Source organism: Martes martes (assembly GCF_963455335.1).
Source record: "Martes martes genome assembly, chromosome: 8".
NCBI lineage: Eukaryota > Metazoa > Chordata > Mammalia > Carnivora > Mustelidae > Martes > Martes martes.
In genome coordinates this window covers 125,302,279-125,323,049 of record NC_137895.1, presented here as the reverse complement: position 1 = coordinate 125,323,049, position 20,771 = coordinate 125,302,279, and the positions used below count along the sequence as shown (strand labels likewise).

The following is a 20,771-nucleotide window of genomic DNA, read 5'->3' as shown; positions in this document are numbered from 1 at the left end:
AAAAAAATTGTCACAGGAGAATCGAAGTGGATCAGGAAAGGCGGGTGGTGGTTTCTAATCAGATCATAAGGCTTGATCTGCAGCGGCCAACTGTGTGTGTGTGTGTGTGTGTGTGTGTGTGTGTGTGTGTGTGTGTTATAAATAGCCTGATGGTTTGCATATGTGTTTTCCATTTTGTCATTTAAAAAAAATTATTAAAGCACTCAGTTTTAACGTGATTCAGAAAGCTAAGGCATAAGAAGGAATTCTCCCCCACCTTGGATGATGGCAGCTCTGTCCCCTTAATTGCTCAGGCCAAGACCTTGGACTTGGTCTTGGCTTCTTTCTAACACCCCACATCCAGAGCTTCAGGAAATCCTGTTGGCTCCACTCTCAAAAAATACTCCCTTTCCTACCTACACTGCTGTCACTGCTCCCTGCTTCTATAATTGTGACCACCCTCACCCCTCCAGTAATCTTTTTAAACCCAAGTTAAGTGATATCATCACTCTACCACCCAGAACATTGCAACAGCTCCCATTATCACTTGGAATAAAAACCAGTCTTGCCAGTGATCTCAACTCTTAAGCTCTTTCTTTTCTCAGGTAATCTCCAGCCACAGAGGTCTCCTTGTCCCAAGTGTACAAGGCACACCCTGCCCCAGGGCCTTTGCACTGGAATGTGAAATGTCTCTTCACCTCCAAACCTTGGCTTACTCCAGCCCTCCTGATTTAAAATACTTCAATGACCCTCACCCATGCAGTGATGGGCATTTCCTACCTTTTTATCCTGCTTTTTTTCTTTTTTTCCATGGTCTTCTAACACAGTAGATAATTTATGTCTAACATAGTAATTTATTAAGTGTACCTTTTATTTATTGACTCTTCCCACTCAAATGTAAGCTTCAGGAGGGCAGGCATCTTAATCTGTTTTCTTTTTTTTTATTTTAATTTTTTTATTTTAATAAACATATAATGTATTTTTATCCCCAGGGGTACAGGTCTGTGAATCGTCAGGTTTACACATTTCACAGCACTCATCATAGCCCATACCCTCCCCAATGTCCATTTCCCCACCACCCTCTCCCGTCCCCCCTCCCCCCCACAACCCTCAGTCTGTTTCTTGAGATTGAGTCTTTTATGGTTTGTCTCCCTCCCAATCCCATCTTTTCATTTTTTCTTTTCCTACCTCCCCCCAACCCCCCCCCCCCCCCGCCTTGCATCTCCACTTCCTCATATCAAAGAGATCATATGATAGTTGTCTTTCTCCGATCTTAATCTGTTTTCAATCACATATCCCAAGCATCTGGAAGACCACTTGTCAGTCATAGGTGTACAGCATATATATTGAATGAATGATGTTCAATATATTGTTTAAAAATCTTTATCTTTCTTAATATTTTGGCTGTTTGAACTATCCAGAAGGCATATTCAAATCCTCCTCTAGAGTAGTGGGTTGCCGATTTTCCCTGAGGTCCTAACAGTTTTTGCTGCATACTTCCAGACTAATTAGGTACTTCAAATATGACTCCTATCTTTCTGGCTAATTGAATCTTTTTATCATTATGTACAGGCCTTCTTTATCCTTAATAATGCTTTTGTCTTAAAGTTATTAATTCATCTGATGTTAATAAAGGTCAACTAGCTTCCCAATAATTTTTGGTACTATTTAATGTGTTTTTTCTGTTCTTTTTCCACCTTTTTGAGTTATATTTTAGGTGTTTCCCTTGTATATAGCTCAAAGTTTCTAATTCATTTTGACAGTCTATTTTTAACTGCTAGTGTGTTTGTGCTTATTGGGATTATGTGGGTATCCAGATGAGTTTCTACCGTTTGCTTTCTATTTGTCCCATTTTTGCAGTGTTTATATGCTCTCCTTTTTTAATAATTTGCTCTCCTTTTTAAAATAATGAGTTTTGTTTTCTTATTCTCTTTTTCCCCTTCTAGTTTGGAAGTTAGATAACTCTGTTTCTGTTCTTTTAATGTTTGCCTTTTAAAAGTTATCATGATACTTAAAGTTAAAAGTTAAAAGTTGAAGTCTGCTTTCCCAGTTACACGCTGTTGTTATTCAGTGTTTATTTCTGTACATTTTCGTCCCGTGAATTAAGCATTATTACTTTATATAGGTGATATTTACTTGTGTTTATCCTATTTACCAATTTACTTGCTTACTAATTCTTTTCATGTCTCAGGCCTTCCACGCAGAACGTTTGCTCTCTTTCTGAATCATATCCTTACAGTCTAAATAATATGCTTCTAAAGTTGATCCATTTCCTTAGTGCGTTCTTTTGTCGGTAAGTCCTCGGTTTTTGTTTCTATGAAAGAGCCTTTATTATGCTGTCATTCTGGGGACGGTGGTTTCAGCGGCTCTACCCCACGTGTGTTTTTTCTAGCACCTCGAAGCAGTGAATTTTCACGCTGCCTTCCCGGACGGAAATAGCCTCAGGCCCCGCGGGTGAAGGGCCCCGTCCCACAGCCGGTCCTCCCTTCACATGCCAGCTCTGAGCCCAGGCCGCCCACTGTGCCACTCACCACCCTGGCTCCCAGCCCGAGGTTCCACGGCCTCCTCCTCGGGTGTGGTGAATTTGCTAGAGTGGCTCATTGAACTCAGAGAACACCTTTATGCACATTCACCCCTTTAGTCTAAAGGATCATATAAGAGATCCGGATGAACAGCCAGGTGAAGAGGTACACAGGCCGAGCCCCAAAGGCTCCCAAGCACGGGGACTTCTGTCCCTGTGGAACTGGAGTGTGCCATCCGCCTGGCACACGGATGTGTTCAGCAGCCTAGAAGCTCACCACGTCTTGTTCAGGAGTCTTTATGGAACTTCCTCCCTAGCAACCTCCTTCTGCTTCCCTGAGGTCAGGGAGCAGGGCTGAACATGCCAAAGCCGCATGTCATTCTGGTGACAGCCCCACCCTGAGTCACCTCATTAGCATAAATTCAGGGGTGCTCAGGGCGCCTTATGAATGGCAGAAGATATTCCTGTCACTCTGGAAATTCCAAAGGATCTAGATTTGTGCCAGGAGCCCAGATAATGGATCAAAAATGTACCACAGTATACAATTTTATATAGAGTCATTTTTCACTGTGAGGATCTGCCACTGTCTTTGGGCTGCCAGCTTGGCTGTTGACAATTTGGCTGTCCCTCTCCTTGTCATTGCTTCTTTATAGTTCTGTCTTTTCCCTCTGGCCACTTTTCTTCTCTTTGGTTTTGGTATCTTCAGTTTAACTACAGTGTATCTAGGTGTGGATTTCTTCGTAGACTATTTTGTGTGAATTTCTTATTATGTATCCATAGATTTATAATTTCTATCAATGGTGGGACATTCTCAGCCATTATATTTCAAATATTGGCTTTTCCCCATACTCAATTCCCTTCCTCTAAGATTTCATGTAATCTCACTCCAGACCCCGTCATGAGCATTCTTCTTCTCCTTTTCTTTTCTTCCTTCATCATTCTTTTATTTTTTTATTTTTTATCTTTTCCCTTCCCTCCTTTTTAAAAAATTTTTAATTTAATTTTTTCAGTGTTCCAAGATCCATTGTTTGTGCACCACACCCAGTGCTCCATGCAGTACGTGCCCTCCTTAAAGCCCACCACCAGCCCCTCCCAACCCCCCCACCCCTCTCTTCCAAAACTCTGTTCATTTCACAGAGTCCACAGTCTCTCATGGTCCATCCTAGCCCCCCAACCCTGATTTCCCCCAATTCACTTTTCCTTTCCTTCTCCTAATGTCCTCCATTTATCATTCTTTTAAATGTTACATTTTCATTCTTTGTGGATTCTGGGTAACTTCCTCAGATCTCCCCTCTGGTATACCAGTTATCCAGTCTGCTTCCGAAGCCTTAGATGAGGGGCTTTTTGTTCTCTTTTCTGTTCACCAATCATAGTTTCCATTTTGTAAAAGTTTTATTGGATTCTCTTTCAACCTAACTGGTCATTTGGAAAGTCTCATCATTTACTCATTTTTGCCAGTCGATCTTTTACTTCTTCATACATTTTACGTACAGTTTTGTTTTCTTTTCTGTATCTGATCATTCTAATAGCTTTACGTCATGCAAATAATTTTTGATTCTGCTGAATATCTTTTATCTGTTATCTGTGTGTGCTCACCGTTGGTTGAACTGAATCTGTGCGACTCCTGGAGGCCTGTGCTGGAGATGCTTTTCCCCAGACACCATTTGCGTTTACTTCTGCCACCTGTTGGGACTCCTTTTACTTCCTTCAGGGGTCCTCATTTAAGGTTTGAAGTGTTTGGTTGAGCTCCCCAACTTTCCTTTGACCCAACTAAATGTCAAAGTTGGCATTTATCTTCAGAGAAACGGCTCTCTCTGTTCCTGCTTGCTTGATAGTCATTGAATTCCCTGTGGATTAACTTCTTTTTAGGAAAAGGAAGACATCTTGAAGATTTCCTCTACTATGGACCCAGCAATGTGTTAACCACTCTGCTTTATCAAAGAACTCATTTTTTTCCCTTTGATTTGTTTTGTTTTGTTTTTGTAACTGAGAACCCTTCTGCAAATCCTCAATTTACTGAAAGTATAAATCTTTAAAGTGGTTTTTATTAGTAGCAACAAGGGAGGTATACCTTGGGAGCCAAGAGAGAAAAAATAACCAAGAGAAAGTTCAACCTTTTCAAAGTCATATATCAAAAGCTGTTCCTGCCATTCACTGGAACTCAGACAGAACTTGGTCCAACCCTTTGTTTTCTTTTCTTTTTTTTTTTTTTTAATGACTTTATTTAATAATTTATTTTAGAAAGAGAGAGTGCAGGCTGGGAAGGAGAGAGGGAGAGAGAGAGAGAGAGAGAGTCCTAAGCAGGCTCCTTGCCCAGTGCAGAGCCCGACATGGGGCTCTGTCTCATGACAATGAGATCATGACTTGAGCTGAAACCAAGAGTCAGACACTCATCCGACTGAGCCACCCAGGCGTCCGGCTCCAACCCTTTGTTTTCTGTAGCCACATCTTTACTTCTGGTCTTGACCCCTTTCAAACCCGTCTTCCTTTTACTCCCTCAAACCCATACGGCCCTCTTACACCTCAGGACTGTATGTCTCCTTCCCTTCCTTCATGAAGGCTGCTCTCTTGGTAAATTCATGCCCTGCCCCAAAACTTATTTTTAAATGTAGTTCCTGTAAGAAAGGTAAAGATCACATGAATGACAATGTTGCTTTTTGAGTACCCAGACGTTTAAAGAAATGGTTACATTCTTTAATTCAACAAATATCTATGTCAGAAGTTGTAAAGAGCCCTGGGCTAAGGCTCTGGAGGGGAAGTGGGAGGACAAATGGGAGAAGCAGGGACCGCTGGCCATGAGGGTTCACCTCCAGGATTCCTCCCTTGTCACTGCCCCCCCGAAGGCCCTCTGCAGGCCCAGCAGCAGACCCAGAGGAGCAGTGGGAGTTGGAGCTAGAAGGGAGGTGGAGGCAGTGGCAAAGCCTGAAGAGGGAGTGAAGAGGGCCTCAAGAGAGACAGATTGGGATCGGAGCAGGAGGAAAGTGGGCAGAAGGTTCTTGTGTCTACCTGGTTTTCTTCCTGAGCCCTGTGTTCAAGTGAAGCACTTTCCACATAGATAGTAATAACCTGTGCCATTTATTTTGTATTTTTCTAGATCAATGAACTGAGCCATGTTCAAATCCCTGTTATGTTGATGCCAGATGACTTCAAAGCCTATTCAAAGATAAAGGTGGACAATCACCTTTTTAACAAGTAAGTACAAGTATGGCCCTTTTCTAGGACTGACATGGCTGCCAGGAGCATGATTTTTGTGAATTTCTATAATCACATTATTTTTCAATGGGTGGGAGTAAAGTTTTGCTGATGAAGTTAATCCTGTGATAAACATAACCATCTGTCATTTTCAGAAAAGCAACAGCAGGCCCTCTTGGGTAATATCCTTTTGCCATATGGCATATTGTTCTCTATGAATATCTTATATGTTAAAAGTGATATTCTCATTACAATTTAAACGTTTGAAGCTGTAAATTGCTTGGAATTTTTAACAGCTACGGACCTCAGCTATCTTATACAAAACTTGAATAATGCCCACTTCATGAACAGGATGTGACTCCCTCATAGAACAATAAAGAATTAGGGTACATTTTCATAAAACATAATTGGATGCCATGGCAGACATTGAGACCATTTCTCCTTCATTTGAATGTCATGTTAGATGTCATTATGGAGCACCTTATGTATTAGCTGTCCATGAGAGCAGGAGGTACAAGGAAGTGTGAGAAATGGTCCTGCCCTCAGGGGGCTCACAGGCAGGTGGTTGGAACTTGACACGTATACAAATTACTATAATTTGGTGTACAAAGTATGACAGTAGAGGGGTGTGTGTGTGTGTGTGTGTGTGTGTGTGTGTATGTGTACATGTACACAAAGGAGGAAGCAATTCTGAATGAGTGGGATATGAGCCTCCAAGAAATCCCGCCCACACAAGGATCAAGTATAGAATTTCTTACTGTGACCATTGTTCTGATGGGAAGCAGATGCGTTCATTCTCTTACTATTGTTTAGAGGTTGACCTCCGGAGGAATATTTTTCTGTGTGAATTTAGAATGTGGTATTCATATATAGCATAACGCTGGTCATTTGGGAGTGAGAGGTAGTGTTGTTTTGCAAGCTTTAATCAGCACGTCCCTGAAGAGGAGTGTGGGGAGCACATCTGTGACTTGCTCTGTGGCCCATTCCCAGCTCCCCAAGCTCTTTGCTGTCCCTTCATGGTTTCACTCTATATGGCCTCTTGTCTTTCCACTTCTTCGTCCTTGGGGGAGCGACTCTCAGGAGTGGTCAGGATTAGAACAGTCATCTAGTCCCAGGGCCCCTAGGTGACGCGAGGAGGTGAATGTGACCAGTCTGTCCCTGTGTCCCCTGGATGTACTGTGGGTCATAGTCAATCCTATGGAGCATACCCGTGCCTTCTGGGGGTGGGGAACTCCAGGCACTTTGGCTACATGTGGAACTAGAAAGTGGCAGATTCAGGTCTGGTTAACATTCTGTACATCTAAACTTTATTCCACAATATGCCTGTTTCAGAGAAAACATGCCGAGCCACTTCAAGTTTAAGGAATACTGCCCGATGGTTTTCCGTAACCTGCGGGAGAGATTTGGCATCGACGATCAGGATTTCCAGGTGAGTTGCTTTTGCAACCTTTGCTTCAAATGGGTTTTGCTCCGTAAAACAGGACTTACTTTTTCATTACAAGTAATTATACAATAGTAATTTTCATTTTATATAAGAATGTTTCAGTGTTCGTTCCGAAGTAAAGGGTTCTTTCGTTTAGGAGCCTCTGCACAGAATGATTTTGGCAGTCGGTAGGAAAAGATTATTCTTCGGGAAGAGAACACACGGGAGAGTTCTAGATGATACTCACGTTTCCCAGTGGAAGCATCCTGTCAGCAGAGCCTCCTTTTGATTTCTGCCGTCAGCTGTGTCCGCAGCCCGTGCTAGTGTGTATGTGGGTCTTGAATTAACGTTTCCTGTATTTACAGAGGCTGCTTAGCAATCATAGAAATTTTATTTTGTTCCAATTGATTTGCTGCTTCTCAAATTGGCCGAACCTGACTCTTGCTCACGTTTTGTCAGAGGCCACACCTTGTGCACCGTGATGCATCATGGTCTAGTGACTGTAGAGCTGTTGTCATCAGCAGGAGCCTGCCGGGCCTGGGAACGGCTTGGGGAGCACTCTCGTCTGCTCTTGGTACCCACCACAGAAAACTGTGCTCCGTTGCTTTTCTTCCTATGTATGCCTGGTTCTCAAATTTGATTTTAAAAATTGAGATCATGGGGCTGCCGTAAGTGCTAATCCATGGTCATTTCTGCTAAGAAAGGACCTGACATCAGGTAGCCAGTCAGATTTGTAAAAACCAAGAATTTTTCTAAAGATTTTATTTATTTATTTGAGAGAGAAAGAGAACACAAGTTGGGGGGAGGGGCAGAGGGAGAAGGAGAGTCAAGATCCCCACTGAACAGGGAGCCCGATGTGGGGCTCGATCCCAGGACACCAGGATCATGACCTGAGCCGAAGGCAGATGCTTAACCAACTGAGCCACCAAGGTGCTCCCCCCTCCCAAGGACTTTTTTTAAGAGCAGAAAATCTGAGTTAAGAGATGCAAGGGCTACTTTCTGGTCTTTTAGGACAGTCTGTTCATTTTACTGTGGAAGCACTGACTTATTTTAAATCCCTTCAAATCTAGTAAACACTCTTTCATTTGCCCCAAATCAGAGGTCCTAATTTATCCTGCGTTAAGTGCCGTATAGCTGTCCCAGGTGACCTTACAAGTTGAACATCGACACAGTTTACCTTGTATTTTCCTTAAAGAGTAGGGTCCGTAAGGCACTATTCTTTTAGTATACTTCCCTAAAGATACGTGGGCCTCCCCACCCTGTCCTGCCCCATTCTTGGGTTTCCAGAAATTTCTCGCATGCTCACTCAGGCTTCCAAGAAGCTTCCAAGCTGCCAGGCTGCCAGTGAGATTCCCTCCTCCGTGACTAGAGCTGAGGTTCCCGAAGAGGTGGGTTCCGAGCAGAGGCTGGGTACACCCCAGCGAGGGCTGAGGAGAAGTGGAACAGGGTAGAGTGGGCGCTCACTTTGCTTTCAAAAACTGGTGGAGCCAGCACTCAGATTTGGGCCTCCTATGTAGGAGAAAGAATTTCGATCAAACCTAGACTTGGAATTTACTGCTGAAAAAAATGTCACATTTATTTATTTATTTGAGAGAGAGAGAAAGCAAGAACGGGGTGGGGGGGAGAAGTAGACTCCCTGCTAAGCAGGGAGCCCAACAACATGGGACTTGGTCCCAGGAACCCGGGATCATGACCTGAGTTGAAGGTAGGCGCTTAACTGACTGAGCCACCCAGCCAGCCCAATAAGTCATTTTTAAAGAATAAATTTCGAAATAGTAAAAAAGGTTTATATAAAATAAAAAGGAATAATTCTACATTGTTTAAGAACTGTTTAATACATTTAAAGAAGCTGTATGAAAATAAACGGTGCTTTAAAGGAATGAATAGCTGACAACTTCGATGTCCTAAGAAAATCTCCTCTGCCTGGTACCCATGTTAAATTTTTGTGTGTTTTTCCCTCTGTCCCTCTCCCCCCAACTTTTTTTTTTTTTAATTGGCTACGCTGGCATTTCACAGAAACTGGCTTGTGAGAGCCTGTGCTACAGGATCTTGAAGTTCCTCAATTCATTACCAAAATGAAGTTCTTAAATTTCTTCCTGTAATCAGCCCTGATAAATGAGATCTGAAATGGACCCTTTATAGCCTAAAATCTGTACTACAGCTGATAAAAGTAGTTTTTTGAATTTCCTAAAATGACCAGTTTAGTTTCAGAAATACCAAGACATGAGACAGTTTTCCTTCACCTTTTTCCCCCCTAAAAACAAAACCGTGTAACTTGATATTTAAATAAGTGCAAATTGCTGAGTACAAACTTTAAAGGCAAATCAGGCAAGTAGAGGATGATTCACGTAACTAATTGGCAAGTCTCTGAAGCTCTTAGCGGGAGCGATCGGTAGAGAGAGCCGGTGTGCATGTAATTAATCATTTGAACACCACTCCTCTCCTCAGCTACACCCAGTGCTTTTGGCATTTAAATTGCTGCTTTCTCTTTGGCAACTGTATTTCTATTAAAAAAAAAAAAAAAGTGGGTGTTTAGTAACTTTCGTAAACCAGAGATATATGCTGGTTTCCCTCCCCATTCCCATGTTCCTTTCCCAAGGTCTCTACCTTTCAGGAAATTTTCAGTAGGGGTAGGCTCCAGAGTTTAAACTGAAGATCAGATCATAAATGTAGGGCCCCACTCCCCTACTTTGTTGGCTACCTGGTTTGGAAAAATGGAAGAAGTGTGCCACCTCTGGCTCTGAGTTCGTACCTTGGGACCTCTAGGCATTGCCAGGTTAAAGGTAGAGGTGCTATGATCCTGAGAGAGCCCTGCGAAGGCCAGCAGTGGGCATATGCCAGGACTAGAGGGGCTATTATCCCAGCTACTGGGCACATCAACTCAACCACTGCCCAGACATTGCATTGATCGTGGCACGAACAAGTAGCGTGTATGGGTTGACATACAGTACCAAATTAAATACTCTTTCTCAATCTGATTTGAAAAGTAAGATCAGTGACCTGGGGTCTGATCATCTTTTGATGGCACTGATTGCTAGAGGGGACAGACCTCACACTGCTTTGTCTTGCCCTGATGTGTTTATTTTTCTGAAGAGCCTTCTTATTGGATGAGTGGCTTTAAATCAATATGGCGATAAGTAACGCCACTGTCTGGTTCATTTCGTATTCAGACCTCCTCGTTGAATCAAAGGGATAAACTGTGTTGACCCACCCTGTGTGTGTGAATGCCTTTTTGCTGTACCTGAAAAAAAGTCAGTATTGATGAATCCGATAGAAGTAGAACATGGTAATTAGCCTACCTAATTGACCTCTATCAGCATACTTAAACTTCTTGACCAGAACTGAAGAGCATTCCTACCGTAAACATTTGTATTTTTTCCCCTTCAAATCTAGTAAACACTCGTTCTTGGATGGCCTTTAAAATAAAACTTTTTTTCTTGCTGTTAAAGACAAATGCAAACAGTGGTTCTAGAATATTCATCATTAATAGCAGTATCACTTAACATTATACATATAAACCTCTGTGTAGGTGTGTCTAGTGCATCCAGATTCGGAACTTTCTCCAGCTTATTAGTGTGTCTTAAATTTACTTCACTGGTTTGTAAGAGGCTCAGTGTTGAATTATGTTCTTCTGATCATTGTTGGGCCAATGAGACGCTGCATTACTGTACTTTTAAGATAAGTCATCTTTCAAGATGAATGCACCCATGGAGCGCATTCACTGTTGGAGGTCTCCACTGTTCCTGACACTGTTTCTGCCTCCGCTGCTCCCCGAAGCTCTGGTCCTCCTTTGGTGGAGGATTTCATGCACGATTACACTCAGTGTGTGTTTATTTGCACCTAATGCACGTCAGGCTGTTTGCAAGACATTATAGGGGATGCAGAAGGGAAGAAAGAGTGGAGGAATTCCTCATTCTTTGTTTGTTTTAACTGTTCTCTATCAGATTCTATATAAGATGCTAATGAGATTTATAGAAATCCAGATATCTTAATTTTTACTGTTCTCCAAGAAAACCTGCACCCTCTTTCCAGTCTCTCAGAGTACCGGCGCCTCTGACAACAGGCCTGGCAAGTCAAAGGGAGGGTTCACTTAAAGTTTCTGAGCTGCGGGAGAGGATTGCCCACCAGAAACCAAGAAGTTCTGCACGATGGAGATGATGCTATTAAACCTCACCCCACCACATAATTGAAACTGAGCCCTCTTGTTCTTCCTGGAGGATAATACCAGGTTTACTTTTCCCCTACCGCGTCTCCTGAATTAGAATCCCTCATTATTTGCATTTGATGCATCTTCTTCTTTGTATTTGTAATGGAGAATTCTAATTTTAAAATAATTAATTTTAAAAGCTAACATTTTAAACTTTTGATGTTCTAGTTTCAAGTTTAAAAATAAAATGTTCAAGTGTTAAGACCTTGAGAGTATACAGAACTTTGGGGGGGGGGGGATCTGGCAGTATCTGTAGAATACAGAGCCTATCACTGTATTTTCAAACATAGATTTCCCAAAAACCATTTAAACTTTCTGAGAGCAGGGACTGAGTCTCATGTGTTTAGGGGTGCAGGCCCAGAGTTTAGTATCAGCCTGGCTCGGTGCAGGCACGTAGGAAATATCTGTGGCCGAAAAGGAGGGAGGGCTCTGGGGTCAACCCAGGGAAATGAACCTTCTGGGCCAAAGCATGGTGCCAAGAGCTCAGGAAATGTGAAGTGCCGGATGGTGGTGGGACTGTGGAGAGAAAGACGGGAAACTGCCCCACAGGCTTCCCTCAGATCCTTCAGCCCCAGAGCAGCCCTGTGGATTTTGCACAGGGGAATGATGCGATGACATGTGGATTTTCTAAAGATAACTGAGGAGGTTACATACAGAATGCATAAAGAAGATAACACAGCTCAGAGACTATGAACTATCCCAGGGACACCAAAGCCCTCCGTACTGACAGGGTCAAGCAGAGAGCAGCGCCTCAAGGTGGAGGGAAGAGAAACCTGACAGGAGTGGAGGAGGTGTTGGGGCCTGAGGGGCTGGGGGAGCAGGGGTACTGGTCACTAGCAGGGGGAAGGCTTTGGAAAGGGCGAGAGGAGAGCGGAAGATACAGTTGAGTTTTTAGCCTTTTGAACGTAGAGGTGATCTTGTTTGTGGGGCAGCCTGGGGATTGCAGGCCCAGACGTGGGAGGGATTGGCTTCTGGGTGTTGTCTCTCGACAGACCTACTTGTCCTGTCACCATCTGGAATCTCCTTCCTCCTTGGGCCATATAAGCTCTTTCTTTCCTCTGTAACTGCTGTGTCTCTTGAGCCCGCTCATTCACAGCCTCTCCTCACACTTTTTGGCCTCGCCAGTGAGCCTCTGTAGGCCTCACAGTGCATATCGGACAGAAACTCCTCCTGGACCAAAAACCAAAGCAGTCTTCTCCTGACAGACTTTTAGGAAAATTGCCTCACAACCTATCAACATCATCAGATTTTTTTCTTGTTCTTTTTCTGCTCCTTCTTGTAAGTTGAACCAGTGACTGTCCCCATCACAGACTGTTGGCCTTTGTTCTGCCCCCCGCAACCCCACTGAACCCTTTGGGTTATGACCTGTGGTTTCCAAGAGCTGACAGTCGTCCCTGCCACAGGGAACTCCTGTCCGGTTTAGATGTCGTTTGCTTATTATGATCCCCGGGCACAGGTCTGTGGTATCTTAATGTCAGTCAAGTACCAACCCGAGATTTTTAAAGGAGATCTCATGGTACTCCGTGAAGTTCCTGCAACTCAGTTTCTCTGCCGGTCATCACCATTCATTGTTGTGTTCTTCTTTTCTCAGTTGTTTCATTATTGATAAATGTTAAATTGCGGTGTTCTCGCTCCCCGTTTTAATGAAAGCCACTCTACACCTGGGATCACAGCTCAGACTTTCTTTGAAATTCCCGAAGAGCTTAACATATGGCTTTGAACACAGTGGGCATTTAATAAATCCTAGATGGTAATGTTCAAGTTAGCATGTTGGTCTTTACCTCTCCGATGAGGTCAGAGGACCATCTGTGCTCCCTCAGATATGTCAAACGCAAACCCAGAAAGCAAGCCTCGGCCGGGCGGTTGCTCCTGGCTCCCGGCCTTGTGATTTGAGGCATGTAATCATAATCCTGGGTTGTCAGCAGGGAACGATCAGCTTCCAGGTTTCAAGTCCATGAAACAGGTAACGTGGGTTAGGAAAAAGAACATTTCCTGGGGGCAAAGACGCTAGTCTGAGTCTTGGATCTTCAGGGACTGTGGCTGTGGGCTGTCTCCGGTCGCTTAGTCCTGGAGGGTCTCAATTTTCTCATCTGTGAAATGAGGGAAAGGGACATGATGTTCACTGAGGCCCTCCCAGCTGTCAACTCTCTGAATCTGTTATTAAGTCATCTCAAGGAGATGACAGTCACTGAGGTTCTTGTATACAAGACCGACAGGTTCCCTTTGCAAGGTGGTGGCTTTCATACACTGGAGTATGGCGGAATTGATCTTAATGGCCTTTCTGTTGATTAAAAGTAAGAAGTTTTCATACATGATTTTTAACAGGACTACAAACCCATAGCAAAATGGAAAAAAAATCCAAAAACATGTAACACTCAGAATTAAGTGTTCAGAATGCTTGGGTATTTAAAAAACGCACAGGGGACCATAATGGTTACTAAATCATGACATTTTCAGGAGAGACATAGAGGATCGGTGGCAAGAATGAGCTAATTAAATTGACCTTTGCATTTCCTCCACCCTTCCGGAGGCCCCGCTAATCCCGGACCTCCCACTGCGGAAATAAACATCTTCAGTGTAGCCTTGCAGAGGAGTGGAGAGGAAGGATGGCACCATTAATCCCTTTCTTAAGGGAAATGACAATAAATTTCCAATTAGAAGCATAAGAAGGCCGCTGAAGAGTGAGCTTCGTCTCTCATTATCTTCCTTTATTTCCTGCCGAGGGCTGACGTGCCACCAGAGCTTCAAACATCGCTGTTGAGTTTGGGGACAGGGTGTTGTAAGATCAGCCATGTACTAGGCTGTGCAGAATAGAAATAGTAAAAATCAGTTCACTTACCAAGAGGCAAGAAAGGCAAGTAAAAATGGAGTAAATTGTCAGATGGTTTCCTGTCTTCCGTTTAATAGCTCTTCCATTTCAGAGCTGTAGTTTTTGTCAGAGAGTTCATTTTCCTACCCAACTCCCAGGAAGCCTAGGAGCAGCCTAAGAAGTAACATTTGCGTGCTGTCGTGTGTCCACTGCACTGGACCGAGCAGAGCGTGCGTGTAAATGTCCCTTCACTCGCCAGAGACAACCCAGGCAACCAAGCTGCTTGCCTGAGGGACTTGCAAGAGAAAAGTTTGGTCCTGTCACAGATGCCTGTGTACTGTAGGAGTGTGTTTATATGAAATGTCCAGAATTGGCAACTCTAGGACAGTGGAGAGTGGTTTCCTGCTTGGAGGATGGACGTCGGAATGGGAGTGACTGCTAATGGGTACAGGTTTCTTTTCGAAGTGATGAAAATGTTCTAAAATTCATTGTGGAGATGGTTAACTTTGTATATGTACTAAAGGCCATTGAACTGTACACTTTAAAGAGGTGAATAGTATGGCATGTGAGTTATAGCTCAGTAAAGCTATTAAGGAAGAAGAATGCGGTTTAAACTCAGTTTTTATTCAATACGTGATTTTCATTTTCCTCCACCATTGACTTTGGCTGCCTTTTTCTTGAGGGTAGGGTGTTAGGATAACAGTATTGGCATTTAGAACAAGTGAATTTGAGGAATTACATACTTTATAATATGAAATGAATGAATGGCCAGTGAATACAGCACACATTTTGCAGTTAGTTTACATTTGTGATCAGATTTTCCCCCTAAACTAATAGCAAATCATTATCCATTTCCTATGTCTCTACAAACAAACAGCAGTAACTATTACTGAATACTAATTAGTAGAGCAAGAAGGAAACCTAGAGACATGAAGTCCAACTGTCTTTGCGGATAATCAGGTAATAGAGTGAGGGGTGGGGGAGGGGAGTTGGGAGGCCTCCTTGCCCTTGACTTCTAACTCGCTCTGTTTCTGCCATCCATGCTGAGACCTGGAGCCTGTGAGAAATTTCTGTGGGCAGTGGAGGTTAACAAGACACTATCAATGTCTATTCATCCATATTTTAAATGTCGAATTGAGTCTTTTAACGCCCTGCATTGAATGGGATTGTAAATGTCACGGTAACTCAGTGTGTTACACAGATGACCTCCCAGACCGTCCGTTCCAAGGTTGCTTTTCCAAACGTCCATCCCTCTCCTCGCGCCCTCATGTTTACCTGGCACCCACTCACCTTCCTTTACTCTCGCTTCTCCCTCGAGGTAACAGAGGCGTGTACATTGAGCTCCCCTGACTTTCCCTCGCCTGTGCCTTCAAATTTATGGGTGTCTTCCTCCAGCCTACTTTCCTCCCCTCCTCCTCCTCCTCCCCCTCCTCCCTCTCCTCAGGAAGGAGTCACCCATCTCTTCAGGCTGCCTTCCCCTGTGCTTTCTCTTTCTTCAGAGACGTGTCCCACCCCCTTTCCCCCCTGAGGGAGGTAAGCAGGAGGCCAAGGACAGAAGGAAGACCTTGTGAGTTGGGATGTTTTGACTTGTAAGTTCTTTATAAAATGTTTTAAATTCTTTTGTAAAACTACAAGTGGTCATTAAGGAGGGCTATAGGAAGTAACCTGCAAAGGTAAACGGACAATATGTGGCTCTCGATTTTCAGTGGGTACAAACCAGAGGCTTGGCCAGGGTGGGGGACAAAAGGAATCGAGAGCAAATTGGAAGAAGCTTATTCTGTAAGTCCTTCTTCATTTTTAACTTCCCAGCCCACAGAATCATGTCAGTATTGATCTGCACTTCTCAATCTCTTCCGAGTTGAAATTCACTATTTATAATAACAGCTATCATTTATTGAGTACTAATCTCTTCCAGGCACTAATTTGAAACTTTATATTCCTCTAATTTAACTCCCATACTTTTGACTAGTGTTATTATTATCTTCATCATGATTTCTATAGATAGGGAAACTGAGGCACAAAGAGCTTAAATTAACTTGCCCAAATTCACAGTCTTGACTTTCAAGGTTCCCCGTGTCCGATGTCGTGTTATAACGTCCCCCAGCTTCTCCATCATCCCTGTTTGGAACTTGAAAGGTCACCAGGCCTCTGCTTACGGCCATGTGGACCTGAGAAAATATGAGGAAATGAAATAGAAGTCTGAACAAAGTAAACAGGGAGACATGGTTTTGATGCTCAGAGCATTCTGATGCGTGTGTACGTAGTGGGTTTGTGAGTGTATTCTCTTCTGATGGCTTCGAGCCTTGGGAAGATGTCTGAGGACATTTCAGAAGGCCAGTGGGACATTTCACACATTGAGTGCTCTGGATTGCCTTTAAATTGTGCTGTGACTTTGACCCCAGATATCCACAGGGCATTTTGTTTTGCACATTCACACTTTTGAACTGAGAGGTTCAGAATCCCAGATTTTGAATTTTTTAAATGGCATCTTACTTCAGAATATATGGCTTTGCTCTGCTTTCAGCTCAGGTCATGATCCCAGGGTCTTGGGATTGGGTCCCGTGTCGGGCTCTCTGCTCAGCGGGGAACCTGCTTCCCCCTCTCTCTCTCTCTCTCTGCCTGCCTCTCTGCCTACTTGTGATCTCTGTCTGTCAGATAAATAAATAAAATCTTAAAAAAAAAAAAAAAAGACCTCTTCAAAAAAAAAAAAAAATAGAATGGTCTCTTCAGCTGGACCTCCTTTCTTCCATGTAAATCTTGTCCTCACTTACAGATTTTGTCTTAACTTCTTTTTCTTTCTTTCTTTCTCTTCTTTCTTTCTTTCTTTCTTTCTCTTCTTTCTTTCCTTTCTTCCTTTCTTGCCAGTTTAGCATTGTGGAGAGTAACCCAGCATATCACATTCCCAGAGTCAAGGATTACTTGTTTCAATCTTGGCCTTCTTTGCCAAGAAAACCCTTACAGTTTTCAGCAGGGAGAAACGGGATGGGACAGTGTTTAAAGACAGAAACCAGTCACCAAAAGAGAAGGAAAACCTCCAGCAATTTTCAGAACAAGTGAACTAATTAAAACAGACACTGTGCCACGTGGTCAGAAATGTGAAGAATTCTTAGGATTGACACAATCACCCCATGCACAGAACTGTCAGAAGAGCGAAGCGCTCGGCAGCTTTCAGCCCTGTCTGTGCCACATGAATTGTAGGCCTCTAAGCCCAGGGCTCAATCACACATGCTTTCCCGGTCCTGAAGCCTTGTTCCACAAACACACATCCGTCTCAGCTCTGGCCTTGAGAGAAGACAGCAACTACGCCTCCCCACCTCAAGTCGAATAACGAACAGTGCTAGAATGAGTCAGGATAGATTTGTACACATGTTAGTAAAAGTGTAAATTGAGGACTCTGGGCTGCATTAGCATTGAGGCTGTTACCGATGATTTATTTTTACTTGGCAAGACGGAAAACATACAGACAGTTTGGGTTTTGTGCCAGTTCGCTCATGCTTTAAATTGTGATTAGAAGGTGTTTGTCACCACAGAACACTGTGTCAGCAATCCCTTCGCTAACGCCCACCAGATTCTCAAGCCCGGGAAGGAGGCAGCAATGGCGGGAGGGACGGAGGCCAACTGCTCTGGGCAGGGTCCCTGTAGAGCCATGTGCGTACATCGACCCACTCAGATGTTCAAGCACTAAGGCAGGCAAGTCATTTCCATTGTCTGGGTTTTGTTTTCTTACCTTTAAATTGAATGGTTTGGAATAATCTCCAAGGTTGTTGCTTTCAACTGTCATGCTCTTTGATTATGAGCATTATTTACACATAGGGGGGAACCCTATGGGGGCTCCCGAAGGTCCCTCCCAAGCTCTGCTTCTCTCAAGCCGTCCTCTTGACCTCCCAACCATCCTGTATGATACTATGGGCCATTTTCCCTTGTGACAGGGCAGAGCACACTGAAGAATTTCAATATTCAGTTTTGCTACATAGCAGACTGTGTGGAGGCCGCTCAGTGACTCCTTTCAATACATAGCCCCGATTTCCTTCTCTCAGCTCATTTTCTCGGTCTTGCTAAAATTGTCCTGAGAATGTCTAGAATCTATGAAGTTTTATTTTCATGCTGTCCTAAGAACTATTGCCATCTTCTTTTTAATCATGGCCCAGATATCCTAAGCCATCATTATGCCTCTGCTGAGGTGGTGGTCGTAGCTTTCTGATTGAACTTTTGTTCGACTCACCCTCTGAGGTGAATCAACAGTTCCCGGAGCCGTGCACCATGCCTTCGAGTAAATACGTTCTTAGAGTTATAAAAGGTCTGTGGCGGAGATTTCATTCAGCTCATCCTCTCCCCTGGTTTCTTCTTGATCACTTTACAGACATACATACAGAGGCTCAGAGAGGCTAAATCCAAGGGTTGAAGAATGGCAGATCATTACACAGTACTGCCTTTAGAGAGAGAGAGAGAGAGACACACACACATACACACACATTTCTACCTTATTTCAAAGACCACAGAAAGTCAATGATTGTGATGTTAAGTAATGGTAAAAGTTTAGTCTTTGAAAATTGCCCCTTTTGGTTTCCTCAGAGGAAGCTTTAGGGAGGAGCCTGCATATTACTCGACTCCCTTGTACTCCACAGTTTGGTTATCTTCAAGTAGGAAAATGCATCTGGCCTTTCCTATCTCAGAGGAATGTTGTGAAAATAAAGATGAAATAATGAGTTGGATTTTTCCAGGCCTTAGAGTCATTCCAAGAATTGTGCATTTTGTATGAAATGCTGTTTACTCTTCTGATTTTCTGCTTGTCTAAGGCTTTCAGTAAATTTGATTCATATCTTTTTATGTTCATAGTGATAAAGGTACTTTCTTAATTTTCACAAAGTGTCTGTTCCTTACTTCTTTGATTATTCGAAAACTAAGCTTTAAAAAAAATCCTTACACACACTGGAAGTAGACACTGTGGGTTGGATCTACTCATGTGATTATTGAAAAACGGAGTTGAGGCAGAACCAATATATTAGAATTTGTGAAGTGTTATAACCAGAATTAAGACATGGACAATATGCTAATACAGAGTCTAGAATAAATGATTATCCATATATTAGATACTGATGGGAAAGATGAAGAATTTGAAAGGAGGTAGCGTCTGAGCTGAAGAGCCATTGCTTATTTGTTGAGTCATTTCTAGCCCTTTGGAAAATGTCTTCTTTTTCACTATAAAGCTTCCCACTTGGGGGCACCTGTGTGGCTCAGTCAGCTGACTGTCCAACTCTTGCCTTCGGCTCATGTCATGATCTCAGGGTTGTGGGATCAGGCCCCACGTCGGACTCTGTGTTGAGCATCGAGTCTGCTTGTCCTTCTCCCTCTGCTCCTCTTTGGGCTCCTCCTTCTCTATTTCTCTCTCTCAAATAAATAAATAAAATCTTAAAAAAATAAAATAAAGTTTCCCATTTTAACCAAACCAGAATGGGACAGAATATAAGTGGGAAAGGTGTTCATGCAGGTACCACTGAATGCACTGGACTTGACACACTGTGCAGACAAAACACATCAGAGCCACAATTCAGCAGACTCTTGATTCTTAACCTGGGAGACAGACCTGCTGCAACTCTGTCAGTGTCCTCTGTTTCGTCAGATACCCCTGGCCACACCTTTGGGGTCAGAATCTGCATTTCAACGTGCTCCCCAGCTAACTTGGTGGCTCAATTAAATTTTAAGAAGCATTTACTGTGCAGCTTTCAATTTTATTCTCTCCCATTTGTCTGTGATGGAATGTTAGTCTTTAATATCTGATACTAATGAATATGTTGCTGTCATCCTGTCCTTTGCTGAGCACAAGTAGCCTTTCTTACCTATCCTGTCCCCTTCCAAAAAGAAGTTATTTTGAATAATTCTTTGTGGGTTAATGTATGGGAGGAAAATGTAAGACCACTAGCCAATGACAATGGTTGCTTTTTTTTTTTTTCTTTGCTAGTGTTTAAAACCCCAAGAAGGGGAATTCACTTTGATTTTCTCCTTTTTTCTTCTTAGTAGAAAGTAGCGTGAAGGAGGTTTTTGTTTTGTTTTGTTTTGTTTTTTGGAGGACCAAAAAACCGATGTCATGAAGAATTAGACTCTCATGAATATGGCCATTTTCACCCTGAAAATTATTTTCATCCTTCTCAGTCTATCTAATGGATTTTAATTATCGCAAGAATAGTTTAACACTTCCAGATTCTGCTATTTAACACCATTGGAAGTTACGTCGATTTTTTTTTCCTTCTCTCCAGTTTCCTAATAACCTAAGGAAAGCAAATTCAGCTCATTGGCAGCCTTGGCTCTGCATTTGACAGGTGTGCCTGGCAGCACTCTGATCAGGATGTGCTGTCACAGGTGGTGGCAGTGGGGACAGCCGTGCCAGGGTGCATCCTGGGAGATGTGCTGTCACAGGACACGGCAGTGCGCACAGCCGTGCCCGGGTGCATCCTGGGAGATAAGAATTTGCCCGCGGGCCACTCCCTCAGCACCAGAAGGACCTTCCTGAGTTACTACCCCTGCAACATAGTTGTACTTCTTAGGGCTCAATCCTGTCAGATTTCCTCGAGAAAGGAAGGAAAGGATAAAGAGACTTGAATATACCAGATAGAAAGGAATAGTTTCATCAAAAATCCATCAT

The 20,771-nt window shown here is 43.2% G+C and overlaps 1 protein-coding gene across 1 annotated transcript in view; it reads left to right on the top strand.

Annotated features, from left to right (window-relative positions):
- Nucleotides 1-20,771, top strand: part of PIP4K2A (phosphatidylinositol-5-phosphate 4-kinase type 2 alpha) — a 171,956-nt gene that overhangs the window by 101,000 nt on the left and 50,185 nt on the right. The window contains exons 2-3 of the mRNA XM_080810658.1: nucleotides 5,595-5,692; nucleotides 7,025-7,121. Coding sequence (XP_080666784.1) covers nucleotides 5,595-5,692; nucleotides 7,025-7,121 — 195 coding nt within the window. The remainder of the gene's footprint in view (nucleotides 1-5,594; nucleotides 5,693-7,024; nucleotides 7,122-20,771) is intronic.